At 47.8% G+C, this 23935-nt stretch overlaps 1 protein-coding gene across 1 annotated transcript; it reads right to left on the reverse strand.

Annotated features, from left to right (window-relative positions):
* Nucleotides 1-3290: 3290 nt before the first annotated feature.
* ZC3HC1 (zinc finger C3HC-type containing 1) lies at nucleotides 3291-23153 on the reverse strand. The gene is made up of 10 exons (XM_081880018.1): nucleotides 22973-23153; nucleotides 20003-20114; nucleotides 19142-19292; nucleotides 16771-16854; nucleotides 16515-16642; nucleotides 13259-13413; nucleotides 11427-11670; nucleotides 9535-9750; nucleotides 6206-6400; nucleotides 3291-4070 (listed from the first exon to the last, which is right to left on the reverse strand). Exons 1-10 carry the CDS (start codon nucleotides 23128-23130, stop codon nucleotides 4002-4004), a joined length of 1512 nt encoding a protein of 503 aa, XP_081736144.1. The 5' UTR covers nucleotides 23131-23153; the 3' UTR covers nucleotides 3291-4001.
* Between the last annotated feature and the right edge of the window lie 782 nt (nucleotides 23154-23935).

Below are 23935 nucleotides of genomic sequence, written 5' to 3' on the forward strand. Positions count from 1 at the left end.
GAGTTGCCAGCGCGCCCAGGCTTCGCGGCCCCGCCGCCCGGCTTCGGGACATCGTTCCGATGCCAGGCGGCGGGGGGAGGCTTTCTCGCCCCGCCGCCCGGCATCGGGACGATGCCCCGAAGCCGGGCGGCGGGGGGAGGCTTTCCCGCCCCGATGCCGGGCGGCGGGGGGAGACTTTCCCGCCCCGCCGCTCGGCTTCGGGACATCGTTCCGATGCCGGGCGGCGGGGGGAGACTTTCCCGCCCCGCCGCTCGGCTTCGGGACATCGTTCCGATGCCGGGCGGCGGGGGGAGGCGTTCCCGCCTCGCCGCCCGGCATCGGGGCATCCTTCCGAAGCCCGGCGGCGGGAGGAGGTGTCCCCGCCCCACCGCCAGGCTTCGGAGGAGGTCCGAGGACAGCGGGGAAGACGAGCTGCGCTTCCCCACTGTCCCGGAGATTTCCCTATGGGCTGTCGTCTTGCGAAGCAAGCCCATAGGGAAATTCGTCTTGCGAAGCGCCTCCAAAACGGAAAACCCTTTCGTCTAGCGGGTTTTCCGTCTTGCGAGGCGTTCGTCTTGCGGGGCACCACTGTATTTGTCAAAGAGGAGGGGCAAAAGAAACTGTATTGTTTGTTTTATGTTGATGATATTTTATTCTTTTGGAAGGATGTCACAATGTACAATAACGCCCTAGCTCAACTGAAAGAGCACTTTGACATGAAAGATCTTGGTGAGGTAAGCAACTACCTATCTCTGGAAATAGAGAGAGATCAAGATGGTAACATACTAGTACACCAGTCACGGAAAATTGCTGATGTGTTAAGCAAACTAAACCTGATGGATGCTAACCCTGTAGACACACCGATGACAACAGGTTATCAGGTAGATGACACTGAAGAAGCATTTTCTGACACTACACTGTACAGAAGTGTGCTAGGCAAGCTAAACTTCATTGCCAGATGTTCAAGACCTGACATTGCTGTTAGCTGTAATTTGCTAAGCAGACAAGTAAACAATCCTACTGTTAAAGATTGGAAAGCTCTGAAACGCATAGCGTGGTATTTGAAAGGCACTATGCATTACAGACTAAGATTTAACAATCAGAAGTCTGGTGGTCTTGAGATATTTGCAGATGCAAGTTTTGGAAGTGATACTACAGACAGGAAAAGTACGTCTGGAGTTTGCTATATGTACAATCAGGGTCTATTTGATTGGTCATGCAAGAAGCAAACAACAGTTAGCTTAAGTACTTGTGAAGCTGAACTGAATGCACTGTCTTATTCACTTAAAGATTGTGAATGGTTGTTACAATTGTGCAAAGACATGAAAATTCCTGTCAAATGTCCAATCCAGGTTTACCAGGACAACAAAGCATGTTTGGCTTTGCTGAATTCTGAAGGTTGTAAGCAAAGCACGAAGCACTTGCAATTGAAGTTGCAACATGCTAGGGAGCGTATTCAGAAGGGACTCGTAACGGTGTCCTATATGCCAGGTAATGAAATTCCTGCTCATGTATTGTCCAAGATTGTATCAAGGGATCAACACTGTACCTATGTGCAGAAGTTGGGTTTGTACTGATATTGTATGAACACGCTGCCCAGTGATGTTCACAGAAAGGGGGAGGATGTTGGTTTCTGCTCTCTTCACTGTGCAGCGAAGTGCTTGTCACGAGACAGGTGTTTACATTCCACAGTCTGTGCTGTTGGGTTTTCCCACGGGAAAGGAGACTGGATGTGACGTACACTGGTTTCCTGTTTTTCTCAGTTCTCTCCGTGTTCTCAGAGAGAGAGGATGCTTCTCTGCTCCGGCAGAAGCAAGATGCTTTTCTGTAATCTACCAGCTTTGAAGTGTAAATAAAATAATCTAAAGCTTGTGGCACGTACTCCTCATCATTCCGCTGTGCTCAGGACCTGCAAAATCAACAGGGCCATGGGCCGGATCCAGCAGGCTTCATCTAGCTCAAGGTCCATCTAGTTCAGTATTGTCTCCTTTTGACTTGCAGCAACTCTCTGGAGTTTTAGGCAAGGCAGATGCCATTGGGGGTCGTTTCTGCATGTTAAGCAAATGGCTTTCCCACGGAAAGATGCCTTTACCCCTTCTGCACTGTTTGTCAAGGAGCAATATCGTATTAGGCAAGTTGAGCACCAAATGCCCTCAATCTCCACGGTGAATTCTGTCTCCAAGATTCAGGTTTTTCAGAAAATCTGGAACTTTTTAAAGCAAGGAACGAGACAGCCGAGTGTCAAACTGGGAAGCACGTGGAGATGAACGCAGTTGGACGGCGAGGGGCAGATCCTGCACTTTGAGTAAGGAGAAGGGAATTAAAAAATCAGCACCCTGGAAATTCAAAACAGGATTCTGCAATCCGGTTAAACACGCAAAGCAAATTTGCATTATTTGTTAGAGGTGTTGCTTATGTTTGTTATTACCAGGCTTCCTTGGAAGATTTTAAGCGGATGTTCGATGGCCACCCGTCAGAGATTCTTTAGCTGTTATTGCCGGGGGACGGGCTAGATGACCCTTGGCCATCCCTTCCAACCCCCCAATTCTGTGATAGGCAAGACTAAATTCCTGAGTTCCTGCTGAAGCCAGTCATGCCTCTGTAACACAGACGAGCAGCTAAGAACACTCCTCTGAATATTCTCAGTGATCAGGCTGGGATATAAGGGCTCAGGTATCTTGGATCCAAGTTGCTCAGGGCTTTGGGGATATCAGGTGTAGGCGACACGGTTGCCAATGCATGATCGGGAGCCTGGTGACTATGTTGACAAGAGAAACCAGGCTTTGGCTTCAGAACCAAAGCCTTCTGGCTCAGCTGTTTGAGGGAGATAAAAATCTGGCCCATGGGGCCAAGGAGAGTTCCTCACCCTTACTAGACAGGAACGCATGATCTTCATAAATGCATCCTACTCAAAATCAATTCTTTGGCCGTCCAGATTGTACAACTTGCCGTATTTTTCGCTCTATAAGATGCACCAGACCCCAAGACGCACCTAGTTTTTGGAGGAGGAAAACAAGAAAAAAAATATTCTGAATCTCAGAAGCCAGAACAGCAAGAGGGATCGCTGCGCAGTGAAAGCAGCAATCCCTCTTGCTGTTCTGGCTTCTGGGATAGCTGTGCAGCCTGCATTCGCTCCATAAGACGCACACACATTTCCCCTTACTTTTTAGGAGGGAAAAAGTGAGTCTTATAGAGCAAAAAATACGGTAGGCTGATAAGGAACAAAAAGCTATTTGGTAGAGAATGCCTATGGCTCCTGGCAGTCTCACACGCTAATGGAAATCTGAGCGAAGTTATAATAATTAAAAAAAGACAGCAAAATGTTTTATTAATGTCACGTTCTCCAGACGTCAGCCTGGGTACAAAACTTGACACGAGAGCCACATCTATGTTGCAAACTTAAATTGGTTTTAACGTCATTTAAATAGCATGGCTCCCCCCCCCCCAAAAAAAAAGATGGCAGGAAGTTGTAGTTTTTGTGCAGGGGCTGAGAACGGTTTGTCAGATAGCCCTAGGCCCCTTGCAGAACTACAGTTCCCAGGATCCCTTGCAGCAGGAGGGCAGTGAGCCTCAACTGCAAAACCAATTTAATTCTGTAGCTGAGACGTACCCAAATCTGCCACATGCAAAGTGGGCCATCTCACCCATCTTCTCTCAGTTCAATTCAAGCCAGGGGCACATCAGGGAAATTCAGCTCCACCTAAGATGGAGAATTGCCCATGGCAGTTGGGAACCAGTGCAAAGGATTCAGGAAACCATCATGTAAACCCTAAGAAGGCATAGAAAAATATGGATCCCCGTGGCTGCAATTGACGTGTCTTCTTCCCATTGTTAGCCAGTTGCTGCCCTTGAGGATTACTCCAGGTTACAAGTTTGGAGCGAAGGCAAGTTTTCCCGGGACAGCCTTGCCACCAGTGCAAATAATAAGTCTTTTTCCATTAATAACAAAGAGACAGAGAGAGAATTCCATCCATGATGCTTAGCAGGTTCCTTTCCACAATGCTGTCAAAGGCCGGGAGTTCTCAGGAGGAACAGGGAGCTTCCCATTGCCGGAAAATCCGGAAGACCTTGCGGGATTTCACCGAGAGGTTCTGTAGCAGGAAGGAGAGACAAACTTAAGCATTCACACGAACGCAGGCAAAAACGTGTAGTGTTATCTCTGGAGGCAGCAGTGTGATGCTGCAGCAGAAATGGACAATGCAATTTCAGGCTGCATTACTAGTAGTTTCCACAGGTGGGATTTCCCTGAACAAACCCTGTCAGAAGATGAAGAAGAAGAGTTTGGATTTGATATCCCACCTTTCACTCCCCTTCAGGAGTCTCAAAGCGGCTAACATTCTCCTTTCCCTTCCTCCCCCACAACAAACACTCTGTGGGGTGAGTGGGGCTGAGAGACTTCAGAGAAGTGTGACTGGCCCAAGGTCACCCAGCAGCTGCATGTGGAGGAGCGGAGACGCGAACCCGGTTCCCCAGATTACGAGTCCACTGCTCTTAACCACTACACCACACTGGCTCTCTGTCAGCAAAAGCCCTGGAGCAATGAGGCTTTCCCCTACCCCCCAAATTAGATCTTGGGTGTGTGTGTCAGGAGAACCCCCAGAATGGTGAGCAGGGGGTGTTTGGGGGGGAATCGTTCCATCTCGCAAGCAGTAACTACAGCTCCCGACAGTCCCAACCAGGACATCTGGGAGTTGTAGTCCGAAAACCCGGTTGGCGGAGGCTCTTGTAGACAACTTTGCATGAGTTCAGAAGATGCTAATAATGATTGGCAGGGGTGTGGGGAACAACTCAAAGGAGGGAAGGATGTAGGAAAGGACTACAGTGGTACCTCGGGTTACATACGCTTCAGGTTACAGACTCCGCTAACCCAGAAATAGTGCTTCAGGTTAAGAACTTTGCTTCAGGATGAGAACAGAAATTGTGCTCCGGTGGTGCGGTGGCAGCAGGAGGCCCCATTAGCTAAAGTAGTGCTTCAGGTTAAGAACAGTTTCAGGTTAAGAACGGACCTCCGGAACGAATTAAGTACTTAACCTGAGGTACCACTGTACAATAATTCACCAAATTTTAAAAACTTCCCTAAACAGGGCTGCCTTCAGGTGTCTTATAGAAGTCAGATACAGTGGTACCTCGGGTTACAGACGCTTCAGGTTACAGACTCCGCTAACCCAGAAATAGTACCTCGGGTTAAGAACTTTGCTTCAGGATGAGAACAGAAATCGCGCTGCAGCAGCAGCAGGAGGCCCCATTAGCTAAAGTGGTGCTTCAGGTTAAGAACAGTTTCAAGTTAAGAATGGACCTCCAGAACGAATTAAATACTTAACCCGAGGTACCACTGTACATTTTGCCGGAAGGCTGGTGTTGGGGACGGATGGACACATGAAACCTTCCTCAAATCCCTGCAGAAAGAACAGGGCAAAGACTTTGTTCTCTGCCGCCCCACAGAGCAAAGGACCAGAACTAACAGGCTGAAGTTCCAGGAGGACAGATTCTGGGTGAACACCGAGAGAAACTCAATGGTCAGAGCAGTTCCACAATGGAACCAGTCCCCTGGGTTTCTCAAAGAGGTAGGTACTGACCCCTCCTGAGGTTGATGGGGCTCTACAGGGGTGGAAAAGATTATGAGGTGCATTGCATAAATTTAATTTGGAACGATGGGCATCAGAAATCAAAGGCATGGGCATGAAGCTCATTCGGTGGCCTTGGGCCAGTCCCTGCCTCTCGGCCTAACCTACCCCCCAGGGTTCTTGTGGGGATTAAATGAAGAGGCGGAGAACCATTCACGCCATCTTGAGCTCCTTGGAGGAAAAGGCGGGATGTAAATGCCGCAATTAATTTACTAATAAAATTAATGTAAAGAGTGCACTACCCAAACACATGAGGAACCTCTGTATGTAAGAAGCTGTTTTCAGAGAACGGTATTCCTTTTTTTTTTACATTTTATGATTTCTAGTAATGATGGATAAATGCTGATCATATACAGTGGTACCTCTGGTTGCGAACAGGATCCGTTCCGGAGCCCCATTCGTAACATGAGCAGAACGCAACCTGCATCTGCACGTCTGCGGGTCGCGATTTGCTGCTTCTGCGCATGCCATCTAGGCTTGTGCCCGTCCCTGCCTCTTGTGTTGGGGAGTTCCACAGGCTAACCACACGCTGTGCGGAAAAGGGCTTTCCTTGTTCTGTACAGTGCCTAGCACGCCACGGGCACTGGGAGACGGGTTCTCACCTCTGACTCCAAATCCACAGGCCGGTCAGACTGCCTAGAAGCCAGGAGGGCCTTCAAGGTGACCTGCCAGCCGAGGTCTTCCTTTTCCTCCTGTTGGGTCCCTCCAGAGCTCACAGGATCCTTCATCATGCTGACCCACGGGCACCAGTCGCGGTGCTGGGAAATGGGGTCAAAGAAGCTCCGGATAGATGAATCCTGAGAGAGAGAGAGAGAGAGGAGTCGGGAATTTATTATTATTATTTTTTATATATACATTTTAATTAATTTTTTAACATATCAGTTCCAACAGTCATACAACATATCTTCACATCTTATACAATATTTTTGACTTCCGTCAACACCTCTGATGATTTTCCGTTCTTTATCAATCTGCATTTCTCAATTTCCTATTACAGTGGTACCTCAGGTTACATGCGCTTCAGGTTACATATGCTTCAGCTTACAGACTCCGCTAACTCAGAAATAGTACCTCAGGTTAATAACTTTGCTTCAGGATGAGAACAGAAGTCATGCTCCAGCGGCACGGCGGCAGCAGGAGGCCCCATTAGCTAAAGTGGTGCTTCAGGTTAAGAACAGTTTCAGGTTAAGTACAGACCTCCGGAACAAATTAAGTACTTAACCTGAGGTACCACTGTACATTTAATTATCCTTAACTAATAATTTTCCCCCGTAGTCTTTCTTGCAATATTTCGAATAGTCCACCTTACAAAACTTCTTGCAGTCCTACTAGCGTAATCTATTCATCGCAATTACTTTTCAAATAGCTCATATATTTGCTCCAGCCTTCTAAGAATTTCTGATCCCACAGGTTTCGAATCCTTCCTGTTAATTTATCGAGAGGAGTCGGGAATTTCAATGGGAGGAGGACAAAAGAAAGCAGGTGTTCAAAGCCATGGCGGAGAAGAGAAACTCACATACAACTTTCTGACCGCTTTAGTTTTCGATATCCTGGCAAGAAGCAAAGCCTCTCAAGGACCAATGCGCTCCAGCCACCTTCTCTGAGGAATTTTGCCCGTCTTACACACTACATAAACGTGGCGCAGTGGTTAGTGCATCGGACTAGGACATAGGAGACCAGGGTCCAGATCCTCGCTCAGCTTTGAAACACCCTGGGTGACCTTGGGGGCCAGCCACTGCCTCTCAGCCTAACCTGTCCCACAGGGTTGTTGTGGGGACTAAATAAGGAGGCGAGAACCATCCACGCCACCTCAAGCTCCTGGGAGAAGGTGGGATACGATACGATACAATATATTTATTGTCATTGCCCCATACAGAACAATGTACCGTAAATTTCGCTCCATAACACGCAGATTTTTCCTCCTAGAAAGTAAGGGGAAATGTCTGTGCGTGTTATGGAGCGAATGCCTACAGATGGCGGGGGAATCTGCTGCAGTTGTGAGCAGTCTGTGGCTTGCTTTGAAACAGCAAAGCAGGTATAAGCGGCTCCTGTCAGCGAGCCGAGCTGGGGAGGAGGGAGAGAAGCAGAGCGGGCTTGGCTGCTTTAAAAAAAACCCGTCCTCTATGTTCCTCTCTCCTCCCCACTGATCTGCTAAGTAGCAGCGAAGCTTTTCAGCCAGCCTAGCCGGGAGGAGGGAGAGAAGCAGAGCGGGGTTGGCTGCTTTAAAACAACCCCGTACTCTCTGTCCCTGCCTGCAGTTTTTTGCTGTCCGATTTTGGATTAGCCACTGTAGGGGCTGTGTGTGTGTGTGCTTGAGCTATAGTTCTCCTCCTCCTGCTTCCCCTTCGCTCTCCCTGCGCCCCTGCGCTCTCCCTCCGACTTTAGAATTGACACTCTGTGTCTGTGTGTGTGAGAGAGAGGGCTCCTTCTCCTCCTCCTGCTTCCCTTCACTCTCCCTGCGCTGTCCCTCCGACTTTAGAATTGACACTCTGTGTGTGTGTGTGTGAGAGAGAGGGCTCCTTCTCCTCCTCCTGCTTCCCGTTCACTCTCCCTGCCCTGTCCCTCCGACTTTAGAATTGACACTCTGTGTCTGTGTGTGTGAGAGAGAGGGCTCCTTCTCCTCCTCCTGCTTCCCGTCACTCTCCCTGCGCTGTCCCTCCGACTTTAGAATTGACACTCTGTGTGTCTCTGTGTGTGTGAGGGCTCCTTCTCCTTCTCTTGCTTCCCGTTCACTCCCCCAGCGCCCTGCGACTTTAGGGCCAGTTCCCTCTCTGCGTGTGTGTGTTTTGACCTCACTGCGTTGGGGGAGAGTGTTGGTCGCAATTTTTCTTGATTTGTCTCAGAGTGGTTACTATCATGGTTTCCTTGCCGGTGAGGAGGGAGAGACGCAGAGCCTGCTTGTTCTAAAGGAGCAAAGCCGGAGAGGAGCCTCTCCTGCATTATCAGCAGCATCCTTCTCCACACCCCCCACGGGAGCTCCTTGTCCCTTGAGTTCTTTTCCTTCCCTCCCCACTTAAAACGTGGTTACAAAGCACGGATCCACATGGATCCTCAGGATTTTTGCACTAGGTCACCCCAAATTCACCATCAGATCACATAGCATATCCATGGCTACAGCCTGCACCAAAAAACACACGCACCCACTGTTTCATGGGGTCGCAATGGCGCAAAAACGTGGTTACAAAGCATGGATCCACATGGATCCTCAGGATTTTTGCATTGGGCTACCCCAAACTCACCGTCAGATCACATGTCTGTGGCCACAGCATGAACCACAAAAATCATATATCCACTGTTTCGTTTAGAATATTTTTTTCTTGTTTTCCTCCTCTAAAAACTATGTGCGTGTTATGGTCAGGTGCGTGTTATAGAGCGAAAAATACGGTAATTGAAAAATGTACATAAGACATTCAAAACTCCCTAAAAACTCTGAAACCCCATTTTAAAATACAATATACTCCTATAGAAATTCCTTATACAGTGGTACCTCGGGTTACATATGCTTCAGGTTACATACGCTTCAGGTTACAGACTCCGCCAACCCAGAAATAGTACCTCAGGTTAAGAACTTTGCTTCAAGAGGAGGACAGAAATTGTGCTTTGGGGGTGCGGCGGCAGCAGGAGGCCCCATTAGCTAAAGTGGTGCTTCAGGTTAAGAACAGTTTCAGGTTAAGTTTCAGGTTAAGAAGCAAAGTTCTTAACCTGAGGTACTTTTTCTGGGTTAGCAGAGTCTGTAACCTGAAGCATCTGTAACCCAAGGTACCACTGTAGTCCGGCCCCCCACAAGGTCTGAGGGACAGTCAACCGGCCCCCTGCTGAAAAAGTTTGCTGACCCCTGTTCTAGTTTATGTTTCTCCTTCCTGAAATCTTCTGTCTCTCCAAAGGTTGGCTTCTTCCTCCTCCTTCTCCATTCCCCCTGCCAAGCACTCACCGAGCTGCTGGTGGAGCACAGTCGCGCCCGCTTGGTCCTCCGGTGAGGGCTGCAGGAGACCTCTGCCCCCAGGCTGCCATCGCTTTGCCCCATGCTGCGGGTGACGGGACGGCTGCGGGTGGTGGGGCTCGCTGCTTCCGCCTCGGCTCGTTCGCTGGAGCTGGAGCTGTCCCAGCTGCGCATGCGGCTGATCACGGGGGACGGGCTCTTCTCATGCTGCGCAAGGGAAGGAGGGCAAGAGGAGGAGGCATTAGCCGGGTGTGCCATCCCCCTGCATTAAAGCAAGGAGTGGGACTCAGAAGGGGTCCCAGGGGGGCAGAAACTATTCTCCCTCCATCCCATTCCTACACAGAGGCAGTGAGTGACAGAGAGAGATGAAAACAGAGACAATGAAGAGAGAGATGAAGACAGAGACAACGAAGACAGAGACAACAGACGAAGACCAAGTTAAAAAAGACACAGGGTCAGTCGATTTGCAGTAAGGGAAATGAAAAGATGAGAGCAGTAGAAATAAGCCCATACTGGCAGAATATGCCCACCTTACCTAATTTATACATTTATGGGTTACTTTAGCAAGCAGCATTCTTTTGTTTTTGTATTTCTGTTTAAATACCTCCTTCATTGGAGGTATTTAAACAGAAGCCAGATGGCCATCTGTTAGGAATTTTTCAGCTGTGCTTCCTGCGTGGCAGCGGGTTCAGCTGGACAACCCTTCTATAGCGGTACCTTGGTTTGCGTATGTCTTGGTTTGCATTCGTTTTGGATTACAAACACGCCAAACCCAGAAGTGCGTGTCCCAGTTTGTAAGCTTTTTTTGGCTTACAACCCATTTTGGGGGGATTACGAACAAATTTTTTGGGAGGTCCCATTTGGCAAAAGCGCGCCTTGGGTTACAATCTGTTTTGGTTTACAAATGGACCTCCAGAACGGATTATGGTTGTAAACCAAGATACACCCTTATGACGATAATTGATATGATATGATATGATAATCTTTATTGTCATTGTCCCATACAGAACAACGAAATTGAAAAAATCTACATCAGACATTCAAAAACCAACAAGCCTGCTGTCCCAGCTATCCCAGCCTGGTTAGCCCCCTAAAAACTCTAATACCCCATAATTAATACAATATGCTCCCATAGAAACTACCTTACACTGCGTTTAAAACCAAAATCACATTTGCATAGAAACTGTTTCTCAGGTGGCTAGTCCTAGTCTTTATAACCCTGGACCTTCTTCCAGAAGGCAGAAGCTGAAAGAGATCATTTCTGGGGTGGGCACTATCCTGCGCTATCTCTGCAGCTTTCTTATGGCATCTTATTACACTCTAAAAGTCACAGGAGGAGATCCAGAAAATCTAAACAGAGCCCAAGAATGCAAATAAAATTTTTTGCTGGTGGTACAAATGCAGGTGGTACAAAATGTACAAATTTTGAATTATGGTGCTGGTGCTGGAGGAGACTCGTGAGAGTCCCATGGACTGCAAGAAGATCAAACGTATCCATTCTTAAGGAAATCAGCCCTGAGTGCTCACTGGAAGGACAGATCCTGAAGACTTTGGCCACCTCCTGAGAAGAGAAGACTCCATGGAAAAGACCCTGATGTTGGGAAAGATGGAGGGCACAAGGAGAAGGGGACGACAGAGGACGAGATGGTGGGACAGTGTTCTCGAAGCTACAAACATGAGCCTGACCAAACTGCGGGAGGCAGTGGAAGACAGGAGTGCCTGGCGTGTTCTGGTCCAGGGGATCACGAAGAGTCGGACACGACTAAACAACTAAACAACAACAACAAATGCAGGGCAGGGATTTGAAAGAGGAGCCCCTGCCCCAATGTGAAAGGAAGCCCCTTCCAGCTTAGACCTGTAACTTGGCCCCCCACAAGACTGACCTGCTCAGAGCCCAGAGGGAAGCTCGTGTCCCGGCTACGGGTCATCATCCGGCGTGGAGACGTGGGCACCGCAAGGACTCTGTCCATGCGCCCGTCCGAAAAAGGGAGAGGAGTGCTGGTGAGGCTGGAGGGAGGCTCCATCTCAGAGATGGCCGACTCGATCTGGTGGAAACCCCATAGGCCCACCTTCCTCATGCAGCGACAGCAGGTGATCAAGGGGAGATGGACGGATCCAGAGGAAGGGCTGAGGGAAGACACAAGAATTAAAATCAGGGGATAAAGGAAATGTGATCCACACCAATACATCAACCTAGCCCTATCTGGAAAGCCCTGGGGTTTCCAAGTCCCTCTAGGCTCACCTTTCCCAAGCTAGTGCCCTCCAGATGTTTGGGACCCCGGCAACATCTGGAGACCCACAGCTTCCCCGTCCCTGCGACAGATGGTGATGACAAGGGCAGCTGCGGGACAACTTGCCCAGTACAGAAGGAGCAGGGGAGACAGGACTGGAACGTGGGAATGTCTGAATGTGCCTGACAAATTCAGAGAACGGAGACTATTCAAAGAATATATAAGGTTATATTATAATAATGATGCTATCCTAGCAGAACTGAATGATACTTGTATATAATAAACAAACGGAATAAATATGCTAGCTGAATATACAGGAAAAGTTATAAAACAAACTGCGCGGTAAAATTAAGACAAGAGAAAAAGTACAACGAGAACGATTGGAAGTTTCTTTCAGAAGACTTTACAGTGGTACCTTGGGTTACATACACTTCAGGTTACAGACTCCGCTAACCCAGAAATGGTACCTCAGGTTAAGAACATTGCTTCAGGATGAGAACAGAAATCGTGCTACGGCGGCGTAGCGGCAGCAGGAGGCCCCATTAGCTAAAGTGGTGCTTCAGGTTAAGAACAGTTTCAGGTTAAGAATAGACCTCCAGAACGAATTAAGTACTTAACCCGAGGTACCACTGTATTAGAAAAGACAGGATGTTATAACCAATATTCCTTTCTTATTGTTAACTCTTTTTTGCTTTTTATTTTCTTTATCTTCTCTGTATTATATTTTTGTGTTTAATTTTGATGTAACTATTTGTAATATATATGTAAGATGACATTTTAAATTAATAAAGACGAATTTTTTAAAAAAAGAAAGACATCTTTCGATTGGGTATGTTTAGCCTGCAGAAGAGAAGATCCGAGATGGTGTGATAGCCATCTTCATGTCCCGTGAATGGTGGAGCAAGCTTGTTTTCCGCTGGATTCAAATTACAAGACAGTAGATTCCAACTAAACACCAGAACCTTCTGGTGGTAAGAGCTGTTTGACAGTGGAATGTCACTTCATTGGAGGTTTTTAAACAAGAGATTAAAAAAAGGTAAAGGGACCCCTGACCATTAGGTCCAGTCGTGACCGACTCTGGGGTTGCGGCGCTCATCTCGCTTTACTGGCCGAGGGAGCCGGCGTACAGCTTCCGGGTCATGTGGCCAGCATGACTAAGCCGCTTCTGGCGAACCAGAGCAGCGCACGGAAACGCCGTTTACCTTCCCGCCGGAGCAGTACCTATTTATCTACTTGCACTTTGAGGTGCTTTCGAACTGCTAGGTGGGCAGGAGCAGGGACCGAGCAACGGGAGCTCACCCCGTCACAGGGATTCGAACCGCCGACCTTCTGATCCGCAAGTCCTAGGCTCTGTGGTTTAACTCACAGCACCACCTGCGTCCCATTTCTTTAGCTGTGCTTCCTGCACAGCAGGCGGTTGGGTTAGCTGACTCTCGCAGTCCCCTTCCAATTCTACAATTCCATGATTCCGGTTGCCTACATACCTACTAGTCCAACCACAGAGGGCCAAGATGCAGGCCGGGACATGGATCTGAAGGTCTGAGGCACGTTTGACTGGCGTCTTCTCACTCTCTGTTTTGCAGTCGGCTTCCTCCTCAATCAGCTGCAAGACGTGGCTGATCTTCTCTTCTGTCAAGCCCTGGGAAGCCAAACATACCATGTCAACACACTCCCTAAAGGGAACTGCCTGTCTTCTGCATTTGGTTACCTAGAAAACTTGGGATTCTGTACCTGAAAAGCTCCCATTCTTCCCAAAGTGAACTGGGGGCAGAGATCTCTCCAGTTTCATGCAGGAGCTCCAGAAAGGAAGGAAGAGAAAATGCCAACGGGCCTTCATGGTTGGGTCAGAGAGACGTCACTCTCCTTTAGTCCCCAATGGCAGCCTCTCTCCCCCGAGGTGGAAAATCCAAGGCTGGGAGGCCAAAGAGTCTGACCTGGTAGAAGGCAGCTTTCACCAACTCCACCTGGTACGCAGGCTGAGACCCTCCCTGCCTGCAGACTGTCTCGCCAGAGTGGTGCATGCTCTGGTTATCTCCCGCTTGGACTACTGCAATGTGCTCTACGTGGGGCTACCTTTGAAGGTGACCCGGAAACTGCAACAAATCCAGAATGTGGCAGCTAGACTGGTGACTGGGAGCGGCCGCCAAGACCATATAACACCGGTCCTGAAATACCTACATTGGCTCCCAGTACGTTTCCGAGCACAATTCAAAGTGTTGCTGCTGACCTTGAAAGCCCTAAACGGCCTTGGTCCTGTATACCTGAAGGAGCGTCTCCACCCCTGTCATTCTGCCTGGAAGCTGAGGTCCAACTCTGAGGGCCTTCTGGCGGTTCCCTCCCTGCGAGAAGCCAAGGTACAGAGGGCCTTCTCGGTGGTGGCACCCGCCCTGTGGAACGCCCTCCCATCAGATGTCAAAGTGATAAACAACTACCTGACATTCAGAAGACATCTTAAGGCAGCCCTGTTCAGGGAAGTTTTTAATGTGTGACATTTTAGTGTATTTTTGGTCTCTGTCGAAGCTGCCCAGAGTGGCTGGGGAAACCCAACCAGATGGGCGGGGTACAAATAATAAATAATAATAATAATAATAATAATAATAATAATAATTATTATTATTATTATTATTATTATTATTATTATTATTATTATTATTTCAATGTTCCATGAGATTTTGAGACCTTGGGTGGCACCTGACAAACACCCAAGTGCAAGGTTTTCCATTCGCACATGGAACTCGCCTGCAACTTGCACTCTTCCCAAATCTGCTACAGAGGGTTAGACGACCCCCCAGATTTAGTAGGTGTGCAAGTTTCATTGCATAGGTGGAAATCTTTGCACAAATGGAATGTGTTCCTTGGCACTATGTTGGATATAACCCCTTCAGTCTAGGGATGGGGAAGTTGCAGCCCTCCAGTTCCGCCTCTCTGCTTTCAAGTAAGCAAAGGGAAATCTAAGCCATGAAGGTTTCATTGCAAAAAATTATAATAGGATCCGGAAAACAACAGCAACAAATCAATGTGGGGATCTCTGATAATCTAAGCTCACCCTCCACCTCTTTGGGAGGGACGAGGGATCGAGAACTTGGGTTCCCTCCATCAGGACTCGCTCCCAGAGCCCTGCTTGCCTCCAGCTGACTTGGCAATGAATCACAGGAAACCCCATTTGCCTTTGGCTCCCTGAACGTTTCCGAGCACAATTCAAAGTGTTGGTGTTGACCTTTAAAGCCCTAAATGGCCTTGGTCCAGTATATCTGAAGGAGCGTCTCCACCCCCTTCGTTCTGCCCGGACACTGAGATCCAGCTCCGAAGGCCTTCTGGCGGTTCCCTCCCTGCGAGAAGCCAAGTTACAGGGAACCAGGCAGAGGGCCTTCTCGGTAGTGGCGCCCGCCCTGTGGAACGCCCTCCCATCAGATGTCAAAGAGAACAACAATAAGCAGCTATCCTATCTTTAAAAGACATCTGAAGGCAGCCCTGTTCAGAGAAGTTTTTAATATTTAACGCTGTACTGTTTTTAACACTTGATTGGGAGCCGCCCAGAGTGGCTGGGGAAACCCAGCCAGATGGGCGGGGTATAAATAAATTATTATTATTATTAATATTATTATTATTATTACCCCCTATATCCGCCTTTGGTCAGGGCACATGACGCTTCCTCAGAGGACAAGTTTTTTACGTGTAGAAGGAAGAGGTGCTGGGGCTCCAGCCAAACCACAAATCCTCTTTCTGCCTTGCCTCTAATCCAAACACCATGGCTTATTTAGTTACTCGGTGGAAAGGGAAAGGCACCTCAGATGCTCAGTGAGATTCAGATGCTAAGTGAGATTTTAAAGACCCTGATGTTGGGAAAGATGGAGGGCACAAGGAGAAGGGGACGACAGAGGACGAGATGGTGGGACAGTGTTCTCGAAGCTACCAGCATGAGTTTGACCAAACTGCGGGAGGCAGTGGAAGACAGGAGTGCCTGGCATGCTCTGGTCCAGGGGGTCACGAAGAGTCGGACACGACTAAACAGCTAAACAACAACAACAACAATTCATGCTTCCTGGACTGAGCTCAGACAATCATAGAATCATAGAATCATAGAGTTGGAAGAGACCACAAGGGCCATCGAGTCCAACCCCCTGCCAAGCAGGAAACACCATCAGAGCACTCCTGACATATGATTGTCAAGCCTCTGCTTAAAGACCTCCAAAGAAGGAGACTCCACCACACTCCTTGGCAGCAAATTCCACTGTCAAACAGCTCTTACTGTCAGGAAGTTCTCCCTAATGTTTAGGTGGAATCTTCTTTCTTGTAGTTTGGAACCATTGCTCCGTGTCCGCTTCTCTGGGGCAGCAGAAAACCACCTTTCTCCCTCCTCTATGTGACATCCTTTTATATATTTGAACATGGCTATCATATCACCCCTTAACCTCCTCTTCTCCAGGCTAAACATGCCCAGCTCCCTTAGCCGTTCCTCATAAGGCATCGTTTCCAGGCCTTTGACCATTTTGGTTGCCCTCCTCTGGACACGTTCCAGTTTGTGGAATCAAGGCATGGCAACGTCTTGGCTCCTTTTTAAAACCCTGCCTGAGAGTTGCAAGTTGGAATTTTGTTAGATCACCTCCAGCTGGCGAGTTTCAGGTCAAGTGTCCCTCATTTAAAAATTCAGATTGATGCTCGAGTCCTTTAACCCATGGACTCTCCCCTCCGCTTGTCTCACTACCCCGGCAGGGTCGCAGGCCGCTTGAGAACTCTTACCATGCTTTTGAGATCTTCTGATTTCAGAGTAGGCAGCTGAAGTTCTAACTGGCAGAGGCTCTGAAAGCGCTCCAGGAAGTCACTGAAAAGGGCAAGGGGCTCATCGACCAGCAAGACAGAAAAGCGATCTAATCAAAAGGCGGAAGAAATAGCAGTCTTAAGAACAGTTGGCCAACAAACAGTGGGGCAGGCAGAGCAGTCAACAAAAATGCTTGACTCCTTTTTCCCACCATCAGCAAAGCGTCTCACTGCTTACCTGGGCAGGGGCTGTCAGGCCAAAAGCAGAACTTCTCATGAGCCGCTGACAAAGCCTTCCTCAGCTCCATGCACCTCTCTTTGTCTGGAAAGCAAACATACCTCCTGAATGCCATGTCTCCCCAGGAAAGGAGCCACCTTGAAAGATCCTTTCAAACCAGTTAAGTGACAAAGTAACCATGCCCATTCAATAGCTCTCCTGAGCATGGCACCTCCCCAACTGTTTCAGACGACAGCTCACATCAGGCAAACTCAGGTGTTTTGTTCAAATGCTTTTTATGCTGATAATAATAATAATAATAATAATAATAATAAATAAATAATTTTATTTATATCCCGCCCTCCCCAGCCGAAGCTGGGCTCAGGGCGGCTAACAACAATCATAATAATCCAACGATTCTAAAAACATTTCATTATAAAAAAAAAATTAAAATCAAATTGATGGCAACCAATAAGCAAAGTTCTGTGCAGATTGCCAGAGGAGGGGGGGTCAGGCTGCGCCCTGACCAAAGGCCTGGTGGAAGAGCTCTGTCTTGCAGGCCCTGCGGAAAGATGTCAAGTCCCGCAGGGCCCTAGTTTCTTGTGACAGAGCATTCCACCAGATTGGAGCCGCGGCTGAAAAGGCCCTGGCTGTAGTTGAGGCCAGCCTAACCTCTCTGTGGCCTGGGATCTTCAAGATGTTTTTATTTGCAGACCGTAAGTTCCTCTGTGGGACATACCAGGAGAGGCGGTCCCGTAGGTACGAGGGTCCTAGGCCGTATAGGGCTTTAAAGGTTAATACCAACACCTTAAACCTGATCCTATACTCCACCGGGAGCCAGTGCAGCTGGTATAGTACCGGATGAATGTGATCTCGCAGCAAAGACCTCTCGCCGCGGCATTCTGCACCCGCTGGAGTTTCTGGGTCATTCTCAAGGGTAGCCCCACGTAGAGCGAGTTACAATAATCCAGTCTGATAACCTGCTCTTACATGGAACTGTCTCTGGTCTCTGAGGGGTTGACCAAGTCCATACTCACTCAGTGCCATCATTGCCACAACAGCAGGTGCTTCTATCTAAACTAACCCCTTCCCTCCCCCTCCCCTTTTATGAAGATCACCCGCTCTGAGACCCCACAGCTAATTCTCCCCTGGTCTCCTCGCTGGCCCAAATAGGACTAATTTAGCCAGCTAGCCCTGGTGATCATCTAATGTTTATTGGATGGATTTACCCCCCTAAATTGATTTTTGAATTCTGAATTTATTGTTATTCACGTTTTATACTGTATTTTATGCTCTTTTTTGTTGCATCAATTAAGTGCTTTGAATTTGTTGCTAGCCACCCTGAGCTCTGTTTTCTGAACCGGGAAGGGCGGGGTATAAATAAAAAAATATTATTATTATTAATCGCTAGGGACACACAGGAACTGGTGCAAGGTGGTGGCTAAGAGACTGAGCGGTGAACTGGGAGCCCCCAATTCAAATCTTGCCCACATCATGAATTTACTAGGGACTCCAGCTATCACCTAGCTGAAGCCATTCCAACAGGGCAGAGCAGTATGAGAGGTGCAGGGGTTTAAAAAATGCTATAAATCACAGACTGGGAACCTTTGGACTTCCAGATGTTGTTGCACTTTAGCTCCAATAATCTCTGATCATCGACCATGCTGATCATGCTGTTTAAGACTGATGGGAGTTTCTTAAACGTAAGAAGAGCATGCTGGACCAGGTTGATGGCCCATGTAATCCAGCACCATGTAATAATAATAATAATTTATGATTTATACCCCGCTCATCTGGCTGGACTTCCCCAGCCACTCTGGGCGGCTTCCAAAAACACATTAAAATACAGTAATACATCAAACATTAAAAGCTTCCCTAAACAGGGCTGCCTTCAGATGTCTTCTAAAAGTCTGGTAGTTGTTGTTCTCTTTGACATCTGGTGGGAGGGCGTTCCACAGGGCGGGGGCCACCACCAAGAAGGCCCTCTGCCTGGTTCCCTGTAGCTTTGCTTCTCGCAGTGAGGGAACCGCCAGAAGGCCCTCGGTGCTGGACCTCAGTGTCCGGGCAGAACGATGGGGGTGGAGACGCTCCTTCAGATATACTGGATGTTCTAAGAGAAGCCAACGAGATGCTGGTAGGACTCTTTTCATCCGGTTTCCAGCAACTGGTATTCAGAAGCATTCCAGTCCCTCATCCTGGAAGCAATGTGTGCCCCTCCCCAGAATTCATTTCCTAATGATCTCTAGCATTGAATTTGCCTTTCCCCCCCACAGCTGTCCACATTCCACACTTGCCCAAGAAAATCACAGAATTGTGCAAATTGTTACAAAGGGTCGCCTTTGGATTTTAACAGACTGGGCCCTGTCAGGATTTGAGGCTCTGCAGCACTTACACTTGCTGAAGTCGAAAGCCAGCTGTAGACTGGCACAGAGGTAGGCCTGGCAGCTGGCACACTTCAACATATCGCACTCGATATTGGTCCATCCATACTTGGCACAAATCAGAGGCGACAACTCGTGGGGTTTGCCTGCCCACTTGAGGGAGTGCTTGTGTTAAGGAGCTCAACTTTTTATGCTTAGGATAAAGGTTTCCTCTTCCGAGGGCCTACCATGGAATTTAAAACTTTGTCCAACTTTCTCAGCTGTTTAAAGCACCTCCAGGTCCTTTTCCTTCTGTGATGGAACCCGTATTTGGGGACTTCCCTGGCTTTTCTGACCCAAATAGGACCAGTCTGGATAGTTGGCCTTGGTGAAGATTTGACATTTTCTCCCCACAAACAGTTTTTGATCTGGGCTTCCACTGAAATGAGGCTACATTTTAAGTAGTATTTTCATCTTGTTTTTAAGTTGTATTTTAATCAATTGTTTTTATACCTGATGTTAGCCACCCTGAGCCCTGTCTTAGCTGGGGATAAATTAAATAAATAAAATTGTCGGCAAGACAGAAGAACCAATCTACATAAGCTATTTTTTCAGCTGGGACCAATCCCAGTTCCATCTATGAGTATGAAATGCCAGCACTTCCCCGGCTCCGCCTTTCTGTGCCCAATTCTCACCCTACTGCTGAACGGCCCTCTTACTTAGACCTTCACTCGCCTAACCTACAGAACATGCCCAATTTTGACTTGTTATGAATCCCCACTATTTGGCAGTTCAAAATTACAAAATGGGGAAATTCCCAGTGGCTGATATTGCTCTTGACTACTGAGGAGTTGCTCAATATAGTTGTCTCAGAAACAAGGGGAAAAGGATATGGTAAATGTTTCCACTCTGCTGAAGTAGGCTTCTTTACTGGTGGCCTCAAAAGGCAGCTCGTCGATCTGGGGAGATCCATTTGATACTTCAGTGAAAGCAGACGAATCCTTTCTGAAATGCAGGGAAGAGATAGTAAAGTAAGACAATTTTCTGTTCATGGTGGCAGCAAGAACCGATTTCATTCCTATCTTTCATCAGCACAAATATGTCTCCACCCAGACCAAAATAAAGCTTCTACAATTGAACAGTTGAAGACCAGCAATCTTGGCCCACTGAACCAATATACAGTGGTACCTTGGTTTACAACCATAATCCGTTCCGGAGGTCCGTTTGTAAACCAAAACAGATTGTAACTCTAGACCAGTGTTTCCCAACCTTGGGTCTTCAACTGTTTTTGGACTACAATTCCCATCACCCCTGACCACTGATCTTGCTAGCTAGGGATGATGGGAGTTGGAGTCCAGAAATAGGTGAAGACCCAAGGTTGGGAAACACTGCTCTAGACACACTTTCGCCAATGGGGCTCTCAAAAAATTTGTTCGTAATCCAAAAAAAAAAAAAAAAGGGTTGTAATCCAAAAAAAGTTTGCAAACCAGGACACGCACTTCCAGGTTTGATGTGTTTGTAATCCAAAACGTATGCAAACCAAGGTACCACTGTACCTCAATGACGGTGCAAAACACAGGATCAAATGTGTTAAAACCATTCAATCTTCAGTCAGTACTCAGAATAGCTTTCAATTTCCATACAAACATACCAAATGGCACACGATTAACATGGTCATGCACAGGGTTTTTTTTTTTTTTTTAAAAAAAAAATCCCATTTATTCCCTCACACTTATGACAATAGTGTATATTAGCATGAGCAGAAGTAGAAAGCAGTTGGGAACTGAGGTAAGGTATCATTGTAGCAGCTTGTAACACTGCTTTTTACAGGCAGCTGCTGCCTTGGTGGCAACTGCTAGAACAAGCATCCACACCAGCACACCTGGCCTAGTAGGGAATGCTGCCCTCAGGCTGAAAAAGGTTCCCCACTCCTGATACAAACTAAAGCATTATCATCCACATGTTAAGTCCACAGCTGTCCTGGGAGCAGAAAACAGGGGACACCTGCCCTGCTTTGGGGGCATCCCCTAGGCTGGCAGCTGGAAACAGAATAATGCCCAGGATGTCCCTGTTTTCCCTTTGATCAAGCGCGGCAGTTCTTCCCAGTGAGGTCCAGCTCCGAGGGCCTTCTGGCGGTTCCCTCCCTGCAAGAAGCCAAGTTACAGTGAACCCGGCAGAGGGCCTTCTCAGTGGTGGCACCCGCGCTATGGAACGCCCTCCCACCAGATGTCAAAGAGAACAACAACTACCTGACATTTAGAAGACATCTGAAGCATAGCTGTCAACTTTCAGATTTGAAAATAAGGGATCAGCAGCCTCACCTGTCCTGGGGACAGTCTACGGGATATCTAACAGTCCTGGATAGCAGCGGAAAACGGCGCATGAATAAGGGAATTTCTCGCCAAAAAAAGGAAAGGTTGGCAGCTATGATCTGAAGGCAGCCTTGTTTAGGTAGGCTTTTAATGTTTAATAGGTTATTGTAGCTTAATACAGTGGTACCTCAGGTTAAGTACTTAATTCGTTCTGGAGGTCTGATCTTAACCTGAAACTGTTCTTAACCTGAAGCACCACTTTAGCTAATGGGGCCTCCCGCTGCCGCCGCAGCACGATTTCTGTTCTCATCCTGAAGCAAAGTTCTTAACCCGAGGTAATACTTCTGGGTTAGCGGAGTCTGTAACCTGAAGCGTATGTATCCCAAGGCACCACTTTATTCTGTTGGAAGCTGCCCAGAGTGGCTGGGGAAACCCAGCCAGATGGGCGGGGTATAAATAATAAATTATTATTATAATATTATTATTATTTCCACAGTACGATTCATCCTTAACCCCGCCTGACAGAATTGTTGCAAGGATAAAAATGGGGAGGAAGAAGGAAAGAACCATGGAGGAAAGGAGGCACGATGCATGAATGAACTGAACAAAACAAAAAATTCCTTCCAGTAGCACCTTAGAGACCAGCTAAGTTTGTTATTGGTATGAGCTTTCGTGTGCATGCACACTTCTTCAGATACACTGAAACAGAAGTCACCAGACCCTTCTATCTAGTGAGAAGGTGGGGAGGGGTATTACTCAGAAGGGTGGTGGGAATGGGTGATTGGCAGATAGCTGGGATGAGCCTGTTGACGACTCTTAACGACTGCAATAGGTCTTACAGGAAAAAGCAAGGGGTGAGAAGGTGAAAAATGGCTTTGTCATGTATAATGAGATAAGAATCCAAGGTCTTTGTTCAGACCAGGTCTCTCCATGGTTTTAAGTTTGGTAATAAGTTGCAATTCAGCAGCTTCTCTTTCCAGTCTATTTCTGAAATTCCTTTGTAATAGAACAGCTACTTTGAGATCTTGTATAGAATGTCCTGGGAGATTGAAGTGTTCTCCTACTGGTTTCTCTGTCTTGTGATTCCTGATGTCAGATTTTTACGGACATAAATCTGACATTCCCACCACCCTCCTGAGTAATACCCCTCCCCACCTTCTCACTATATAGAAGGGTCCGGTGACTTCTGTCTCAGTGTATCTGAAGAAGTGTGCATGCACACGAAAGCTCATACCTAGAACTGACTTAGTTGGTCTTTAAGGTGCTACTGGAAGGAATTTTTTGTTTTGACTATGGCAGACCAACACGGCTACCTATCTGTAACTGCACTGAACAAATCCAGGTTTCTATATCCTGTGCAATCCCGGACCCCTTCCTTCTCCTCGGCCCTGGGATCCCGCTCGCCCGTCGCCGTCTGGCCTGAAGCAGCACCGAGGGGAAGGCGAGGTCCTCCGGCACCAAAGCCGCCTCGGATGCCGCGCAGGCCGTTTCTAGGGGCGGATGGGGCGGTCGGGCTTCGGCGCCGGCTGCTCGTCTCCCCTCCCCGCTCACCCTTCCGGGCTGCTCTCCTCCGGAGCGATCCCCTCATCGATCAGCTCCCGTATCTTCTGCGGCGTGATGGCCGGAGACTTCGTCTTGCCCCCCGAATCGCCATCCTCCTTCTCCGAGGCAGCAGCAGCAGCAGCCGCCGTAGCGCTGGGCGCCGCCATCTTGGTCCCTCGGTATAAACCTTCCGCCGCGCCTCCTCACCAAAGCAACATTGGTTCCGGGGAGATTCGGTTCCGCGCCCATCACGACCCGCAAGGCTGATCTCTCTCTCTCTCTCTCTCTCTCTCTCTCTCTCTGCTTTTCAGCTTTATACATTTCACTGATTTCACAATCATTTTAACATTTCACAAATTCGAACTTCCTTCCCCCTCTTTTCTGCGGTTCCTTAAATTTAGTTTTAGTATCTTCTGCATATCCAAATGAACTTAGCTTGCTCATTTATTCCTCTACTTTAAATATATACTCTTATGAATGCTGTTTTTATTGTGTTATGCAAGCTGGTCTTTGACCGTAAAAAATTAAATTATCTACTCTTATAAAACTGCAGGTTATTACAATAATCCAGGTAATGGTTTTTATCTGTTTACAATTACTCAATAAACCATTTCCATCCTTTTATAAAAAGTTTGCTATCTTGATTTCTCATTCTTCCGGGACATTTCGTCATTTCTGCATACTGTATTCCATAAGTTTTTGCATCCATTCTTCCTTTGCTGGGACTTCTGCACAAGGCTGGTCTCAAAGGGAGTGGAACGGCCAAGCAAAGGACAGCAGCAATCACCTTCTCCCCTGGTTAGCAGCCACCCTCGGCCGAGAAAGCGCAGCGGGACAAAAAAACGGGGTTTAATAATAATAATATTTTTTAAAAAAATGGGGACACGGGTGGCGCTGTGGGTTAAACCACAGAGCCTAGGACTTGCTGATCAGAAGGTCGGCGGTTCGAATCCCTGTGACGGGGCGAGCTCC

This window comes from Podarcis erhardii (genome assembly GCF_964252035.2).
Source record: "Podarcis erhardii genome assembly, chromosome: 10".
NCBI lineage: Eukaryota > Metazoa > Chordata > Lepidosauria > Squamata > Lacertidae > Podarcis > Podarcis erhardii.

Coding starts and splice junctions, on each gene's coding strand:
- ZC3HC1 (XM_081880018.1), bottom strand. CDS start 23,130: ATGGCGGCGCCCAGCGCTACGGCGGCTGCTGCTGCTGCTGCCTCGGAG. Junction 13,414..16,514: donor CAGAAGATCTCAAAAGCATG/GTAAGAGTTCTC, acceptor TTGGCTTCCCAG/GGCTTGACAGAAGAGAAGAT. Junction 4,071..6,205: donor CTGTGGATTTGGAGTCAGAG/GTGAGAACCCGT, acceptor TTCCTGCTACAG/AACCTCTCGGTGAAATCCCG.